A 19,305-nucleotide genomic window follows, 5' to 3' on the forward strand; every position below is an offset into this window, starting at 1 on the left:
TACTGGTGTTAAAAAAATACTTGAGTAAAAGTACAAAGTACTCTTCTCAAAAACTACTCAGAGTATTAATTACTTTTTAACAGACTGATGTTTTATTCTGTCGTCAATAGCAGGCATTCAACTCGATTCACCAGTATAAATATTTATGTTCAAAGCACATTTCTCAGATGAACAAGGTATAGAAAGGTAACTTGTTTTGTAAATAAATGTAGATATAAAAGAAGGAATTTTGTTTGTTAAAACAATGACAAATATGTTTCTGAACATGCGTAGAACCATTTAAACTTTTCCCCATACAATGAACAACAGGCAGGTGAGTGTCTTAAACTCTTAGCATTTCTGTCACACTTGAACCTTTTGTTCAGTTTCAGCAAGAGCTGGTTTTCTAAATTAACAGAGGCAATCCGACTTTGTTTGGCTGTGAAGAGTAGACCAGCACAGCTAAAAAGTCGTTCACACGCAGCAGAAGCAGGCAGAGCTGTGTTCAGTTTAAGAGAGAGGTTTTTGATACCTGAGAAGGAGTGCAGCAGCTCCATGGTGTCTGTGGCACAAGCAAGGTAACCATCAAGCTCAACTGCACTTTGCAGCCTTCTGGAGATTGGTCTGGAGAAGAATTCATCTTCATCAGATGACTCTCTTTGCTGATCCTCACTCTCATGCTCTGTCGTTTCAAGATGTTGTTTGATGTATGTCAAGGCTGTAATTGTAAGTAGATAACACAATTTTGTTATTTACATTTCAGTGATTATTCCTGAACACAAATTTAAAAACGGCAAATTCTCAAAAAGGATTGTTTAGTATTCAGGACAGACCATCAATAACTTACAATGTATTAGGTGAAATACTCACTTAAGCATGTGTTCAAATGTAAAAATACACAAAAATGGGATCACATGAATCCTTACCAGCCTCTGTTACATCTGCTCTGTCAGTCCAGGAAGTCTTGAACTTGGGTAAGAGGACTGCAGCTGCAGCCAACTCTGGATCCTCCATCATCGCTCCAAAACGCTTTTGAAGGCCATTTTGCAGGGCTCTGATAAGATAAGATAAGATAAGATAAGATAAGATAAGATAAGATAAGATAAGATAAGATAAGATAACCTTTATTAGTCCCACATGTGGGAAATTTGTTTTGTCACAGCAGGAAGTGGACAGTGCAAAAGTTATGACGCAAAAATTAGAATACAATAAGAATAAATACAGTACACAGCTGTACAGAATAGAATAAAATAATATACTATATACAGTAGAATAAAATAGAATAAAAATATACAATAAGATAAAAATAGAATACGAATGCTATATACAACTGAGTAAAATACAACGATGCCAGAAAAGATTATTGCACTTAGTGTTATTGCACATGTGTGGATGTGTGTGTTTGTTCAGTTAAAGTCTTTGTTGTGGAGTCTGACAGCAGTGGGGAGGAAAGACCTGCGAAATCTCTCCGTCCCACACCGTGGGTGCCGCAGTCTCCCACTGAAGGAGCTGCTCAGTGCTGTCACAGTCTGCTGCATGGGGTGGGAGATGTTGTCCAACAGGGATGACAGCTTAGCCGCCATTCTCCTGTCACTCACCACCTCCACTGGGTCCAGAGGGCATCCTAGAACAGAGCTGGCCCTTCGGATCACCCTGATGAGTGGCACACATGTCTTGCTTGATGTCTCCAGCCTGCTAAGTTTGGACAGTAGTTGTTGGATTACTGGCAGGAGCCATCCCATAAAGGAAGTGGACTCAGACTGAAGAATGTTTGAAGCTTTCACCAGTGGCTTCATGGTGGTACAGTACTCCCTAAGGAATGCAACTTCTGCAGGACTCAACCTGTAAGACACAACAACAAAACCCACCATGACTATAATAGGGATCTTCTGATTTAATATTAAGAGTCTGCTCACGTTTTTAACCATCCATTAAGGAAAATTCACAAAATTTGCAACCATATTGGTAGGTGTCCAATTTTACTCACATTTTCACCTTGAACTCCTCACAAATGCTCCTGATGGCATTTTCCCCCTTCTCATCAATGATGCGTATTATCCTTTCAATGGCAAGGTAGGTTGAATTCCATTGTGTTGCATTGGGACGAATGATCTGTAGTTCACACTTGTCCTCTACCACTTCATTAGCCAAATGAGTTTTGTTCCAAATGGCCTGGCATTTTGCAAAGCTTGCACGGGAGAGCCTCTTGTAGGTTTCATTCATGCTCTCTGCTAGGGCAGCATCAGATGTTGCCACAAGGTTTAGCAGGTGACATGCACATCGCTGATGAGGCGGGAGTTGATACTCCAAACCAGAGTCTTCATCAAGAATTGCACTTGCCTCATGGTAGTCAATATGGTCAGTCAGGTCAATAGTTTCTGGGTCTGCTTCATCTTCAGCTTCATCTGCATCATTTTGTGCCCCAAACATGTGGAAGGCCTTGACAAAGTTGGATCCACTATCAGTTGTGGTTCTTACAACTTTGCCTCTAATCTTGTATTGGCAATGGATATCATCAAGCGCACCAGCAAGCATGTCAAATGTGTGAGACCCTCTCAATCTTTTGCATGCTGGTGCTGCAGATCTTCTTTCCAGGGACTCTTCCTCCAATGGCATGTGACTCCAAGGTAATTTTTCTGATGAGCTGACCAACAATCAGTAGTGGTAGCAACCAATTTGACTTTATCCAATGCTGCAACCAAAGTCATCTTCATGTGATCAGCAGCTTCACAGATTCTGGCACGGACAGTGGGTCTGGAGATGACTTTGGCTTGAGGTTGTAATGTGGTAACCAATTCTTTGAAAGATGGCTGTTCTACCACTGCAAATGGCTGTAGACCCTCACATGTGAAATTGATGACAAGCATGTCAACAGTTGCTTGTGGAACATGTTTGTTTGCAGCTCTCAACATCAGGTCTGGTAACTTGGCTTGTGTATTTGCTGAGAGCTTGTTTGGTGTGGCTGTGGTCTTTCGCTGACGAGATGTTGATGCCACAGTGATATTGTACTGCTCAATCTTCGATGGATGTTTCCTCTGTAGAGATAAATATTATCATACGTCAGGTTCATACATTACTTCATAACATCACTGTGATTAACACTACAGGAAAACACATTTTTAAAACATCATTCAACTAGACATGAGCTAATCTTTGATTGTTTAGCATAGTATAAAAGAGTGGTGAATTTGGTCAAATCTTGCAGATATATTGCTGTATTTATTTACAAATGTAAACCAATTTTGAACGATCATTGCAAAAAACATGAATTTCTGTATACATTCTAAGTTCTGTAATCTGTATACTATCTGTAAAAAGAGTATCGACCAATGTATCAGTATCTAAATTTTTAACTCCTTTTTATCAGTATCACCCTAAAGTTTTCAATATTAGTCGGGTTCTAAAAATACTAAGAGAGCAAAATATGTGTATATAGCAAATGTAATTTAAGAAAAGGGATCACATACACAAAAATGCTGCCCATACAGCTAACAAATAAAAACAATCCACATTATGTTCTTTAAAAAAAAAAATCATATTGGGAAACATATAACCCTACTGATTAAGAGCCACGTCACTATGATAGACCTATATCAGGCCAATGATCCTGATCAACTGATCCATCGGGCTCTGATACATGTCAGCTGAGAGCTGGAAGATTCATTTGAGATGCAGCTCAGCACTGTGTTCAAATTTTGTTTTTGTTTTTTATATAGGCCAGCTGATTGTAGGCCTGTGAGTTTTAAATGACTACAAATTTAATTTATTGTAATGACGGTGGTTATCCAAATAATAAGCTAAAACATTCCTACGAATTTAGCTCAATTATGCACACACACGCAGATTAGCTAGCTCCGTCTTATTTTAATATCAGGCTAACCAATGGCGGTGACAATATCTTAGCCAAACTAATAACCTTAACACACATGAAAAATAAGAAGGCAATATTGTACACGTATAGTTGTAAAACCTCTTACCTCAATGTGTTTTTTTAAGATTAGACGCTGAAGTCTTGTAAGCTGAAATGACTGTAGAGGTCAAACAAAGTTTGCACTGCATCTGGACGCTGTCTCCTTTTCTCCCTCTGCACATGAAAAATTCCTCCAGGTATGGCCACGGGCACGCGTCCTCCGTCTTTTCTACGTCGTTTTCATGGTTGACAGTGTTGTCCTCTGTCTCCATTTTGGCTTCTTTGTCTCCAAATCTTCCGTCTATAAAGTAGTTTGTACTCCACCATGTAGCACCTCCAGACACCTGTGCCTGCTGCTGCAGCAGAGTTTATCTTTGCTTATGTCTTAAATTGGCCGGTCGGGATTGCACGGCCTTATTGGCTGCAAAAATGCAGACGAAAGGTTTGAATATTAATTCAAATTGTGGGCGTACTCAGTAGTACTCAGTAGATTACATGGTGTAAGTTGTACTCAAGTATGAGTAAAATTACACACTTGAAAAATTACTCATAAAAGTACAAGTACCCAAAAAAATCTACTTAATTACAGTAACGTGAGTATTTGTAATTCATTACTTCCACCCCTGACAGTAAATGACCATAAATTAACTGTAATTACACTGTGGTGAGCTCCATTCCTATACTTCTATCCCGTGCACGTGTACACGTTGACAACCGTAACCATGGCCGCCGAGGGTATATAAATGCTGCACAAGGTTCCAAACGTCCGTTTACACTTGCTCGTGGACTTGTTTCGACCTGCTCCAACCTCAGCCTGTGGAAAGCTAAGTTTTGCAAACCATTTTACTAAAAGCGGATATAACTTGAACGCATAACAAGTACTTCATCTGTGGATCGTTTGTACTTGTTTTTGTTTTTCAAGTTTGAAGATGGCTCGCCGTGGACCCGGACTCCCCGACTGTCACCTGGACTTCGCTGCAGGTACGTTTGAAAATTTCTTTAAATGTAAATTACTGTAATAATTTAACAAGTTCCAGTGTGAATATCAAGTTTTAACGTGATCAAATATGTGTATTCAAGATTGTTTCCCGTAAATTGTTTGTATGTTTTAAATTTTCCAGGAGAGGTGTAGAAATTATTAACGACTGATGTATGAATATGAAAAAAAGGTGTTACTTTGATTTGAAGGCTTCAAATTTGACACTTTTCTTTAAAATGAAATGGTTAAAAATAGCTTAATGGACTAAAATTTGTAAAATGCCCAAAAATCAGTTTCTGTGGTAACGGCATCTTCAAGATGTCATGGCCTCAGAACACGCAGGCGTAAACACACAGATCCAGGTCCCCTCCTGACATCCTTTTCTTCTCCGGATCAAAGGCTTTATTGACATAAACTATATTTTTTCTCTGCTGCAAAACACAAAGATAAAAAAATACAAATAAAATAATATCAAAAGAATATGAAAACAGTAGTAATAATGGCATTAAGACCTATCTTCTGTTACGGTAATGCTTTTAACCTTATTAGATAGCAGAGAGAGATATTGTACACAGGGATATTTACACAGGGATAGCATGTTTACCACAGATTAGATGTATCTGTCCTTATGGCAGATACAGTCCTTGTGCACATTTCTAAAAATGTGGATTCTGAGTTAAGAGTTTCTGTTTGTTTGTTTGTTTGTTTGCTTGTTTGTTTGTTTGTTTTTCACTTGACCATCATTTTCAGACATACCTGCAGAGCTTTGTGTGTGCAATTCTTGCCAACTCTTGCCAAGAAGGTTGTGTTTTTATTTAAAAAAAAAAAAAAAAAAAAAAAAAAATATATATATATATATATATATATATATATATATATATATATATATATATATATATATATATATATATATTTAGGACATGCAATTGGTACATGTGGTCTAAATGTTACATTATGGTTTGCATCCACATATTTAACCTATGAGCTTTTTTCAAAATGTGTGACATCGTGAATTGTAAATAAAACAGGAGAATGAGCTGCATGGTTAGTTATAAATGTACTGTAGTATATTTATATAATAAGTTACTCATGTCCGGCTATTTACAAATCAATACCTATTATCCATTACCTATTCCAACATAGTGTTTGCATAAAGGCTTACAAGGAACAAATAAAACAAATTGAATGTACACAAAATACAGTGTCATATATAGTGTCAATATAGTGTCACCTTAAAAGTACACAGAGTGAGCTGCCTTGGTGGAGGTTTGGTGGTCTTCTATTAAAAAACTTGACTTAAAGATTGAACAAGTAGAAGTGTCATTCAGTCTGACATAAAATGCTTTTCTCTCATCCTCTGCTCAAACTAACAGATGTAGGTCTGTTGCTTTAACACTGGGTGTCTATTACATTCCTAATGTTATTTTAAAAATTGTTTCCTCACAGGGCGTCTTGACTATGTGGTTGAACGCCCTGCAGAAGAAGGCCTTCCTGAAGTCATCAGGATCCTGGATGACAGTCTCCAGAGCACCACCTCTTCTGGTGAAGCTCAGGACACTGATACCCAGCGTATCAGCGAAGGTGAGTATGGTGAGTATTTTATCCCTCTCTCACCCTCACCCTCTTCTGATGAAGCACCAGATGCTGATGTCGGTGAACAGCAAGGTGAGTATGGTGAGTACCCCCCCTACCTACCTGTAGACGATGAAGAGGTGAGTGAACAGACTGACAATTCATCTGACTGGAACGACTCAGAAGAGTGGGGGGATTGGCTTAGCGATGACTCTGGGTATGACACCATGGATGAGAGAGATGATTCCCCTCTCATCCGGGAGCACCCTCCAGAGCCGTTTTGGCACGATTGGCAACGTCCTATTGCTCCAGGTGCTGCCCCCATCGCCATGCCGCCTTTCGGCCAGGCCAATGCCCCACTCTTCCCTCGAGTTGTTGCCCCAGTTGGTGATCCGCCAGCTGCTCCTCCCTCAGCTGCTCCCTCTGCTGCTCCCTCTGCTGCTCCTCCCTCAGCTGCTCCCTCTGCTGCTCCTTCCTCAGCTGCTCCCTCTGCTGCTTCTTCCTCAGCTGCTCCTTCCTCAGTTGCTCTCTCTGCTGCTCCCTCTGCTGCTCCTTCCTCAGCTGCTCCCTCTGCTGCTCCTTCTTCAGCTGCTCCCTCTGCTGCTCCTTCCTCAGCTGCTCCCTCTGCTGCTCCTTCTTCAGCTGCTCCCTCTGCTGCTTCTTCCTCAGCTGCTCCCTCTGCTGCTTCTTCCTCAGCTGCTCTCTCTGCTGCTTCTTCCTCAGCTGCTCCTCCCTCAGCTGCTCCCTCTGCTGCTTCTTCCTCAGCTGATCTCTCTGCTGCTCCTTCCTCAGAAAAGAGAAGCAGAGAAGACATCTGCACCGAAGAGGTAAGTGCAAAGAGGTGCAAGGTGAGTGACCAGTTTGATGCCCCTTCAACATCCTCAGGTAGTTTTGGAGTCAGACGTTTCTGGGAGAGGCCTTTTAGCCTTTCCATGGATGACAGTGACTCTGATTAGTTTATGTTAGAATGTGTTTTTAAACTTTGTTTTTACAGATATAAGAACATGTGACTCGCACATGTGAAATGTATTGCTTTTTTTCTTGATATGTGACATTAATATTAATATTACATTGTGAATTAAAGGTAGTTTTTTAGTTGTTATTACTTCCAGTTACGTCCAAGATGGAGCAAACACCCCACCCAGAAGACAGCCTTACCCCAACCAACCCGATGAGAAGGATGGATGACCAAGTGAAAAACGGGAGAGTGGTGCTGTGTTCCAACTATGTAAGTTATCACCTCACATTGACAACAAACTGTATTGAAGACAAAATTCTTCCAATAGTTGGTATAAATCATCATCCTATGTCAGCAGCACTGTAGGTTTAGCTTTATTTATATTTTTCATGTGTATACGTTGGGTTTAAAATAGTTTTTTTAACAACATACTGCAGCTACCAACAATGAAAATGCTGTTTTGTGTTAAAATGACGTCTTTCTTGTGTTATTACTTTGCAGGGCAGCTGAGAGTGGACAGAGCTGCACAGAGGACCAAAGATCCACTCTCAGCACTTCATACCTGACTGGCCACAGCACCAACCCTCCTCACCCTGGGTGAGGAGGGTCCTGACCCCGCCTGCACAGAGGGAGTTGTGAACATGCACTTCTGTGTTGGTGGGTTTAGGATCCTCCTCACACTCACACTGATGAAGACTGTCACTGGAAGATGTCTCCATTGCATCAGCAGGACGTAAGCATTTGTAAAATATTACAGTTTGTGATGTTTTGTACATATTTTTATTGCATCATTTAAAACTATGAGATATAAAATAAACCAATTTTCATAACATTTTCTGTGTATTTAGTGGTTTTCTTAATAAGTTATTTGGAACATCATTGCAACCTGTCAGCTTTTTATTGAGGATTTAGAAAGTTGCTGGTGGCCCGAGTGTGTAGAGTGGGGTGTTGTTTTTGTCACATGGTGAAAGTGACCTCATGGGGAGCAAAGAGAACAACTGAACAATTTGGGGATTCACAGACTTTCGTAATCGCTAAAAACAATTAATAAAAATTGTTCTGTGTGAACTAAAAGCTCAAATATAAACCATCCTGACACTGACACAAATGATCTGCTGTTTATAAGCAGGACAGTGTTTTCATGAGCCTGGATGAAGCTAATTTGCATGAGTTTAACCTGCTGGTCAAAAACTTGCATGACTCTGATATCACTCTAACTTTCTTCTGTTTATTTATTCATTTTTGCTAATTGTAGTAGATTAATATGTTCACCAACTGATTGTTGGCCTGAATGTTTGAATGTTTGCAGTTTCAGGTCCTACTGATCAGTTTTAAGTATTGTAGAAAATGAGCAGCAATTGAATCAAGTCCTGGGATGAAATGGGACAAAAGGGTAATGTGACAGCCACATTAGTTCCCTTCCCTCGTTTAACAATGTGTAAGCAGACTGCTTTAACCTGCAATTTACTGCATGTTGTTAGGCTGCATGGTACAACCACAGTCTGCTAACCACCCGTGGTGATCGAAGGTTTTGAGGTCTTGCTTGAGCTACTGATGAAGTTTTATCAAAGCTTGTTAAGTTTCCCAACCACATTTTATCCTGATGGTCCAAGGCTTAAATCTTTATGCTCACAGACGTACTTCTGTAATTAATCAGTGACCGATTTATTACTTTAAGTTACAGTGTGAGGGGCATTAATGAACATAAATCAGATTTAACTGGATTATGTGTTTAGGTCAAGAGACACAGACCTTCATCTTTAAGAGGCTCTTCTTGAATATCTAATCACGATGTTTGCCATGCAAGTACACTGGGCGGTTGTTTTTAACAGAATCATTTGATGATTCTGATGAAATGAAGTATTGTTTCAATGAGTTGTGGCACCATTCTTGCTTTAGCAGTGAAAGGAGTCAAGTAGGGCTCCATCAGGAAGAGGGCCCCAGAGGTCCTATCCCCCCCGCCCACTTCCCTGGGGCTTGAACATCAGTGGATTTCCACTTAAGCAAAGCCTCATCAAGTTCCTGCAAACAGCACCACACACACACTATCATGTACAGAGTGTGGATGCTGTGTCTAAGACCACGATCATTGTGTTCCCACCATCTGGTGCAAGCTTCATCTGTCTCACTGTGTTCTCCTAAAGGCCAAGACAGCAGGACAGTGAACTCAATCTCACTTATAGGTGCCAGAAATCAGAGGATGTGAGATTAATGGTGGTAATCAGGTTATGCATTTGTTGTCTTCTCAGCAGGTGGGAAACATCTCTCTTTATTTGTTTATGTACATGTGTATCAGAAATCTATTTTCCTGTACAGCTCAGGTTTAAGGCACAATGTTTATCTAATCTAATGAAGATCAGTGAAAATACTGACATTAGTGACGTTAACCCTTGACTAAGAGTTTCTTAGTCAATTGTTAATGGGAAACACATTTCCACACCACCATCTTCTAAGCTGTGATGCTACATGTGCAGCAGCAAACGTCCAATTAGTACCGATCAGAAGGTTGGAGGTTCGATCGCTGCCTGATCTGATCTGTATCTCAAAGTATCCTTGGACACGATACTGAACCCCAAACTGCTCTTTCATGTGTCCATCAGAGTATGAATGTTAGATAGAAAGAACTTAGGTACAGAAAAGTGCTTGTATGAATGGGTGAATGAGGTGTATAAAGTACTTTGAGTGCTTGAGTAGAAAAGTGCTATTTAAGAACAAGGATGTGCAAGAATTTGCTAGACACGCTCTTCTTTTTCCAAAACTAAAAATGTTATTTCAAATTTGGCAGCCTGTGTGTCAAAGAGACTGAAGAGTAACTAAAGGGCAAAGTCCAGGAATACAGCCAAACTCAGGAGATCAGTTAGGAGCACAACTGAGCAAAGGTGATTCAAAAAAATGGAGAGAAACTCTGCCATGCAGTGCCATGCTGAGCAGACTGGTTTACAGCCACAAGAGAGACTCAGTGTTCACAGATCATAAAATCTTCAGGGAGCAAAGCTCTCAGAGAAGCTATAATGCAATCCACAGATAGAATACAGTCAATAAACTCCAAGTGAAATGTTAAACAGTGCATGGATAGCTTTTTGTTCAGCTTTTTCTTCGTATCCTTTTTCCCCCTTTCTAAAGTCTCTTCAGAGGCTTTGCAATTTGTCAAACAGCAGCTGGTAAAAAGGCTTTTGCAGTGAGGCAGGGAGCCTGTTCAAACCAGATTATGCTTGATTTGATGACTGCAGAGAACTTGGGGCTGACAGCTCCGATTAGGATCGGTTCTCCCTTGAAAAGGCATTAGTGTGTTCTGTCATGGCAGGATTTCTGTTCAATGTGCAGGTAGATTGAAATCAAAGGGCACCAAAGACACCCAAACCTGAGGGATCATTACGTGACACCCAAAGCATCTGAGCAGTCTTATTCCTTCATCTGTACCAAATTACTCAGATTCACAGACGTCGTGCACAGCAGACCTGCAATACAACGATGAATAACAGGAGTTACGCCTGCGTTTGACAGGTCAAAATGTCACAGGGAGCAGTTCAGTTAAGTTTCATTCCCCTCCAGAAATCACTTCATGCATGATTATCAGGAACCTTTGAGTAATGACAGCACTTAAGTGAGTGTTTCCTTACCATATTCCACTTTGTCACCAAGTTTTAGGATGAGAATGTTTTTTTCTATTTATGTTGTGTTTTATTCAACTTTTAATAAAACACAACTTTTATTCATCCGTCAATAGAAAAAACTTTTGCAGTTTCAGTATTCAGGGCCACCATATTATCATTATCTTTAAAACTGCATTTGAAACTTAATGCTGAGTTTTTACTTTCTGCAGTTGAAGTTATCTAAAGAAACTGTGTGTGGGTGCAGCTGAAAAAACGTCTTTTGGCAAATAACACAGAAATTCTGAAATCCTCTACTGCTTATATCAAAGAGAATAAAAGAAACCAAAGCTAAACTCTAAAAGATTATTTATTTCAGCTTGTTTACAGTTATCCACACCTCACAGCTTTTTATGGGTTGATAGTTTTCCTGATCCAATCTGCATACTCAGGATCACAGAGGTCCATGAAGGCAGCCGGTGCTCTGCATACAAAGTCTGGATCTCCCACAAAAGAAGAGACACCATAAATCCTGCCATTATGAACCACTCCTCCACCAGAGTCTCCCTGCAAGACAGAAATACAGTTTCCCAGTTTTATAAAATCTTTCTGTATTTTGAATGTTTAATAAATGCAGCTGTGAGCTGAGGGATCATGCAAACTCACTCGACATATATCTTTCCCAGGACTTTGTCCACAGAACCAGTGCTGATAGCTCCTGACTCGGTGGACCTCGGGGAATTATTTCTGTAAAATATCATTGAGCTCTGTACAGCTGACAACCTCAGTCTCTGCACAGTGAAGAGAGGGTGATTCACCAGGTTCTAGAAATAAAGGGACAATTAGTTCAGCTTAAAGCACTTTTTAAAAAATGATGCAGATTTGTATTTTATGCAGAAATGCAGCAGAAAGAAATAAAATGGTCTGAGCTCACAGGAAAAGCTTGTTTTTGCTTTGAACACATTAGAAATGAAGAAAAATACAATTTCAATACAAATATCTGCAACATCTCTTTACTAATAAAGTAACAGTTTGGATGGTTTGTTTTCTTTTTTCTTAATACAACAAATTTGTTAAAAATCATCTTACTCCTTTTCTCATTAGCTAGTCCAGTGGTGGCACCATAACCTGCGACCTCAACTCTGGAATGGCACAAGAAGTGTTTGGACACTTTTCTCTCCTTTTTTTGTCAGTTACATACAAATACATATATTGATTGTTTTGCACGTTAACTTTGAAATGTTGCCCTGAGGCCTGTACTATGAAGCAGGATCTCATCTCTCCAGGTAACTTCAGAGTTCTATATGAAGGATTTTGACTTCTTACCAGAGAAAATTGTAAGAGTAACCCTGACCTGCTGTTATATTAGTTATGTCCTTTATAGAGTTTTAGTCACCACTTTATCATCACGCACCACACCTGGCTAGCATGCTTGCACTGTGCTTGCTCAACGCATTGGGAAACCATTCAAGCTCACTGCAGCACATGCTACTTCCTGTTTTAAAGGGCCTTGTAGCAGCCCTTGTTACATGCGTGGGCACGGAGCATGAAGCAGAAAGCACAGCTTAAAAGAGAAGTTGATATACCCGGCGGCGTGACACTGACTGGTGTTTTACGTTTTCTCAAGCCAGCTAACGCAAAGTAAGCCAAGCCTTGTTGAATTTTCTTTGTACTATATCCCTCTGGTTAAGTTCAAGCTTAGAGATCATTTGTCCAGAAAAGCAGCATCACCATTCCTGGAAGATCCCTTGAAACTTTCAACTTTAGACCCTCCTACTGTACTACATGGTCAGTGGGAGGGGCTAAAATTCTTCAATAGCATTTTTTCATAGACATTTTTCAGTTTGCAGCCTATGTTTAAATTCTGTTGTTATATTAAGTTTTATTTTCTCTTAAACTAATAAACAGCAGAAAGTTTGTAGCTGACAGAATAAAAGCTGAAACTGTCTTTCAAACATTAATTAAATGAAATACTTGATTAATGATCCATCAGATTCTCCTGTGCAATGATAGGTCGTGATGTCAGTCAGGATTTTTGCTGTCTTTCTTGCTTGTCTCCAAATGGGCTAGACTTTATTGATATAGATTTCATCCAGTCTTATTGAACAACGCATCTGAAGTGCTTGCACATTCATATAGTGCTTTTACTACTAAGCTACCCTACAGCAATTTTACACACACACACACACACACACACACACACACACACACACACACACACACACACACACACACACACACACACACACACACACACAACACTGATTTTTCTGCAGCAGCTGTTACCTTCAGTCTGTATTATGCATTTAAACCCTTCATATTTTTCTAATATTACAGTTTTATCTTCCTTTTTAAAACCTGCACTGCCAGTATAGTTTATCCACATCCATTAGGATTGAAAGCCCTGGTTAACTTGATAACCAGGGCTTTCAATTGATAAGCAGCTTCCTGTGAGTACTTATCCTGATTCCCACTGTTGGGATAAGATAAAGGAAATATATTCTACATATGCTGAACTCACTTCACAGCACAGAGCTCAGGTCAAGAAGAAACTTTAAGAAAAAAAACTTCAAAGCAAGAAACTTTGAGCCACAGGAACATAAATGTATCATTTGAATCTAAAACTGAAGTTAGCACGACGTGTCAGTATCTGTCAGAACACATGAACCTGAAGCAGAAACATCCACAACTCACAGTCAGGTAGTTTTATAGGTTGGATATCAGAGCTGCTAGTAGCTGCAGCAGCATGATGTCATGAACTCTGCCTGTGCTGGTGTCTTTGTCTGTATAGATCTCAGCTTCTGCTGTTATCTGCACTTCTTGTTCCGGACCCCCTTGATGCACACTTAGATTTGCAAACATGGTCCTGCATGTGCACAGCAAACATAAAACATGATTACTGATGGTCACCATATTTTATTTCTCATCTTGTCTGAATGTATTTTACTTTTTACTGAATAGCAAAAACAAGTTTTAGTTGCTGCTCTGATCTCCTCACCCTCCTGGCTTCAGACGGTGAGCTGCAGTCAGAATCCAGCGGTCGCTGATCAAAGAGCCTCCACACAAGCTGGAAGGTCCATGTGGATAAACTGCTCTGAGCTGTGCATGATACTGTCGCTCACATTCATCACCTCCAATGACTCTCTTTTGCAGAGCGACCTCTGTGTTCGCCATCACACCTGAAAGAGGAATCCCCCGCCCCACCAGGTCACTGCCAGTTTTTCTTTGTACCTGTAAAATATCTGCTCTCAGAAGTAAGGCAGAACCACGCAGTGAACACCAGAGCCATTAAATATAGATACTGTAGCTGAACACTCGCTGATACACAGAGAAAAGAGAAGAGGCACCACACATAGTGTTGCTGCCATTCACTCTCTAATGACTGCATTTCAGTTTGAATATTGGACACTGCATAGTCACATAGTGTCATTATGAAGCTTTATCAACTGCAAAGCTGCAAAGCTCCACACATTTATGCAAAGTTACTTATCGTCTCTTTTGGCTTTTGGCTTTCATAAAGTGACAGAAGGGAAATGAAGGTAAAATGTTTCTATAGAGAAAGTGCTTCACAATAATAATCAATAAAAATAAATACAAACATTAAAAGACAATAATAATATCCACTACCTAAAATTAAGCGTGTACAAATGAGTAGAGCTGCTCTTTCAAATGTTCAGACCGCAGAGATCAAATGTAATATTAGTGCATTCCATAGATTATCAGCCAACAGCCTTGAAGACACACTTAGTCTCTTTTAGTTTTCAGCCTAGAACGAGGAACCACCAGCAGGTTTCTGTCAGAAGACCTCAGTGACCTGCACCTTATAGATGGAAGCAAATGAAGTTTGATCTCAGCTTCATGCTCTTGTTCTGCTCGTGCTCTGATTTGAATTACATGTTCTACACACTTCACTGTATCTCACTGTCAGTTTGTCAATTTGTGACATTAATTCAGAGGAATATGGTGTAAACCAATGATTTATAAACCTAAAACAGCTCATGATCACTAACCAATGCTAACTTTGAGAAGCAATGCAGAACATATTGTGCCCTCTGTGTGGCTAATGGAGCTCTTAAGAGTAGAAGAGCAAAACAAAAGAAAAAAACAACCTCACTCACGAGTCTGCGACTGCGTGCTGACAGAGAGCGAGTGGGTTACCTCTGTGTGACTTCAAGCAGCAGAGGGTAAGGCTCTGACTGTGGTCTGCATATATGTGCCGAGCAGCAATTCAGAATACCCACCGTGCACAGTTTCTGTGAGGTTTGGCATAACTCGATGCATTGAATCATTTTTATATTATACAGACAGAATTATGCAGTAAGAACCAGCAGTTAAATATAGAAACCTTTGTTGAATACTCACTGATACACAGAGGCAAGAGAAGAGGCAGCAGACACAGTGTTCCTGCCATTCACCCTCTAACAACTGCCTTTCTGTCTGAATGGTGACCATTGTATAGTCACCAGTGTCATGATGAAGCCTTATCATGCTGCATGAAAAGCTGCAATACTCCACACATTGATGCAAAGTTACTCATCAGCAGTTTTTGCTTTTGCCTTTCATAAAGTGCTGGGAGGGAAATGAAGCTGAGAAATGAAACGTTGAGTATTGTGTAAACCGTCGATTTATTATAGAAGATCTACAGTATGAACTGACCATAAATGTACTTTGGTCAAGACCTGAATTAAATTTCATCCAAAGGCTTGTGGCTCAAATTTGAGCAGGGCCTGACAGCTTCAGTAGAAAGACGCTGAGGGTCCTGTCACTGTTGTTGATGTCTCTGTCCTGAAAGATCACAGACTGCCCTGTGATTTGTGGTGTTTCTTGTGGACTCGTAAAAGGATTTATTTACTTAGGATTTATTTACACTGAGGGTTACACACACTTTGCCAGGTACACCTGTTCACCTGCTCGGTAAACACAAATATCTAGTGAACCAATCAGACGTCAGCAAATTAAAGTATTTAAGCATACAGACATGTTCATGATGACCTGCTGAAGGTCAAAGCAAGTATCAGAATGGGGGAAAGAGATTGCGTGGTTGTTGGTGCCAGATGGGCTGGTCTGAGTATTTCAGAAACTGCTCATCCAATGAGCTCACAAAATTACCTCTACAGTTTACAGACTGTAGTGGCAATCCAACCAGCAAAAGGCCACCTGAGGGAATTTGAGGTATTTCCAACTCATCCTGGTGATGAGGTCAAACACAACCAGTACTTTTAACACTTTATCAATTATTTACCAAATTAAAAAAACAACATGTGGTAACTTATTTTTAATTTTGCTGCAGACAAGTTGAATCCAACAAAGTCACATGACCTTTTATCATCCTTGAACTTATTTCTAGTACAACATTTAATATAAACACTGTACTTTTATTCAAAAAATAATTATTAAAAACACTCCTTTTAATACGTTAAAATCAGCCAAACTTTTATTTTAAAATATAAATAAAGTATATCAGCCAACATACTGGTCACTGTTCTGCTGAACAACACACATATTACCAATATTGTACCCGGTGTTATTTAATAATAGTTAAATATTTTCAAAATTAAAGTTCATATTTTTATTTGTCACACAATCAAAAACTTTATTAACCTTACAATAAAACAAAGTCTCAGACTTAATTATTCTGAAACTAAGTTTAAGCTTCTCATAACTTTGTATTGCAAGTTACATTACTGATATAATAAATATAAAATGGTTTTATTGTTCATCCACAAGTGCAGTCTCTGGCTCAAATAACACAGAAGCTTGGTGTGTTCTAATATCTTTAAGGATGGTTTGTTTGTCAGTCCAGGCAGTGTTTCACTTTTTGTGGAAAAACTTGCGATACATTGAGTATATTCAGTATATCGCACAGCCCTGCTGTGAACCCCTCCAGTGTGAGCTGGAGGCCGCTGAGTGATGGCCAACCAAGCCCGATAGAACTCCGCCTTCAGTTTAATGGCTCCTTTCTGGGAGGTTACCACCACGACAGGCACCAAGCACCTTGCTGCCACAGCTCCTTGCAGCAGGCTCAGCTATGGAGGAGCAGAACATTGTCCATTCTGACTCAGTGTCCAAAGCCTCCCTCAGAATGCTGTCGAACTGGCAGTTAAAGGGGTGTCCAGCATCCTCCCCCACCACCTGACCCAACTCACCATCAGGTGACCATCAGTTCATAGCTCAGCTCTGTTCTTCACCTGAGTGTCCATAAGATACAGTTGAAGAACCCAAGCTGTTTGTTGAGGTCAGTATCTCTCAAGTAAAGTAAAAGCAAGTGTCTTTAAACAAAAGCTAAACTCCAGATATTTTCTATTTTGAGCTTAAGATGATTCGATCGGTTAATTAAGTCCATTTGAGTTCATTTGTGGCACACTTGTGGATGCATGTAAAACCACACCCCCAAACACAGAGCCTCTTTCTTTGACATCATAGGAAAATCAACCAAGACATCAGGAAATGAATTGTAGACTCCACAAGTGTGGCTCATCTTTAGGTGCAATTTTCAGATGCCTGAAGGTCCCACATTCATCCATTCAGACAATAATACGAGAGAATAAAAAGTACAGGAACGTACAACCATCATACCGCTCAGGAAGGAGACCTACAAACCTGACCCAGTTACACCAGTTCTGTCAAGAGCAGTGGGCCAAGATTCCAGCAAACTGTTGCAGAAAGCTTGTGGAAGGACACCTGAAGCGTGTGGCCCAAGTGAAACAGTTTTGGGGCAATTTTACCAAATAATAAGGAAGTGTATGCATACTTCTGACTTTGATGAAAGTTAAAGAAACAAAAAACAAACAATCAGAATCAGAATCAGAATACTTTATTGATCCCTGGGGGAAATTAACAAACAAACTTCTCTCTCTTTATTTTGAATGTGTAAACAGAATCCGCAAAAAGATGTAAACACAAAGCGCGGCTCATTCACCCGGACATGCCGTCAGGTGCTGAAAGCAGACGTCCAAAGCGAAATAGTCAATTCACTTTGGGCACGTCATTGTCAAGCAGGACGATTAACCCTAACCCTATGAAATAAGAAGTTATCTATAAGGTTATAATTAAACTGCTACGCAGATAAGCTACACAAAAACACCACTATGTGTTGGAACAGGAAGTGATACTCTACCGCAGAGAGAGCGAACACCAGCTGGATGGCGCTGTAGTCTGCACTATAGCTTTGTATTATTTATTCATTAATGAAAAAGCACACACATTGCAGCTCTTCCTGTTTGCTTACTGGATCTAGAACACCATTTAGATCATAACAGCTCCTGATCAGGATGAATTTCATTTTCAAATCAAATTTCATGTCCCAGTTTCACAATTTTGTAACATAATATTTCAAAGCTTGCTTATGGGCTTGTTTGGAGCAGACCAACAGTCAGGCTCGTCTTCACCCTTACTGTCAGACTCTGAATTGATGGTTCTGCTATATCTCACCTGGCTGAGTGGGGACACACGTACTAAAGGTTAGAGTTCCCACTGCAGGAGCTTGGGTGTGAGTCTGCCGCACAGGTGTAGGTGCTTGAAAAGTAACAATGTTGGAACTGTGTGCTGGAATGACAGACAATAGAAGAACACACACATGCAGGCACACCTTCAGAGTACTCTCTAAGGAGACCCAAACTACTTATGCACCACTCAGCATATCTCACACTGTGAACATGACATTTGCTTCAGCCATGTTCATGAAGCCCATTCTCACTATGCCTTGGGTTGAACTGCATTTTTGCCTTAGTTATTGCTAAGGAGGAAGGTGAAATGCACTGGCTGACGGTCGTAAAGTGACTGCCTCGTTCAGTTAAAAAGTCTGGTCTGAACATGGACTGTTAGTCAATGGCCCCTCCATTTTTACTTACAGCTATTCACAGAGGCAGAAAGACGAGAGAGCAAAGCAAAGTGCCTGATATGTTCGTATGAATCTCTATTTTTGAACACTTTGTTTGCATTTCTGAATCAGAATTAAATGTCTAAACAAACACAGCATTTTAAAATTGCTTTGTGTAAAATATGTGACACTGTGATTGCACTATCCCTGTACTTTGTTATACAGTACTTCTTACCGCCAATTTGTCTTGAGGACTCAAATTTAAGTGCACAAAAAGTAAAAAATGAACCTATGTTAATGGCACTTGTTTAAAAAGCATAAAGTGATGGTTTTCCAAAGCTGCTGCTATGAGTAATGGCTCCAGAGATTCAGGTGCTTAGCTGTTTGTTCATTTGTGCACTCCCCGCAAAGGTATTAACAACTGATTAGTGTAATGGGAAATTTTAAGACTGTGTGAAGCTGACCTGACTCAGTGAAAGGCTCCATGTTTTGTCATTC

The 19,305-nt window shown here is 40.0% G+C and overlaps 1 protein-coding gene across 1 annotated transcript; it reads left to right on the plus strand.

Annotated features, from left to right (window-relative positions):
- The first annotated feature begins 4,718 nt into the window (after nucleotides 1-4,718).
- On the plus strand, nucleotides 4,719-7,396 carry LOC147327305 (uncharacterized). Its single transcript, XM_086297509.1, has 2 exons — nucleotides 4,719-4,870; nucleotides 6,315-7,396. The coding sequence occupies exons 1-2, from the start codon at nucleotides 4,819-4,821 to the stop codon at nucleotides 7,394-7,396; spliced, it is 1,134 nt and encodes a 377-aa protein (XP_086153635.1). The 5' UTR covers nucleotides 4,719-4,818.
- The last annotated feature ends 11,909 nt before the right edge of the window (nucleotides 7,397-19,305 follow it).

Source organism: Aulonocara sp. 'chitande type north' Nkhata Bay, linkage group LG6 (assembly GCF_057382095.1).
Source record: "Aulonocara sp. 'chitande type north' Nkhata Bay isolate Kocher_YH1m ecotype deep benthic linkage group LG6, A_spYH_male_GT1.1, whole genome shotgun sequence".
In the NCBI taxonomy this organism is placed as follows: domain Eukaryota; kingdom Metazoa; phylum Chordata; class Actinopteri; order Cichliformes; family Cichlidae; genus Aulonocara; species Aulonocara sp. 'chitande type north' Nkhata Bay.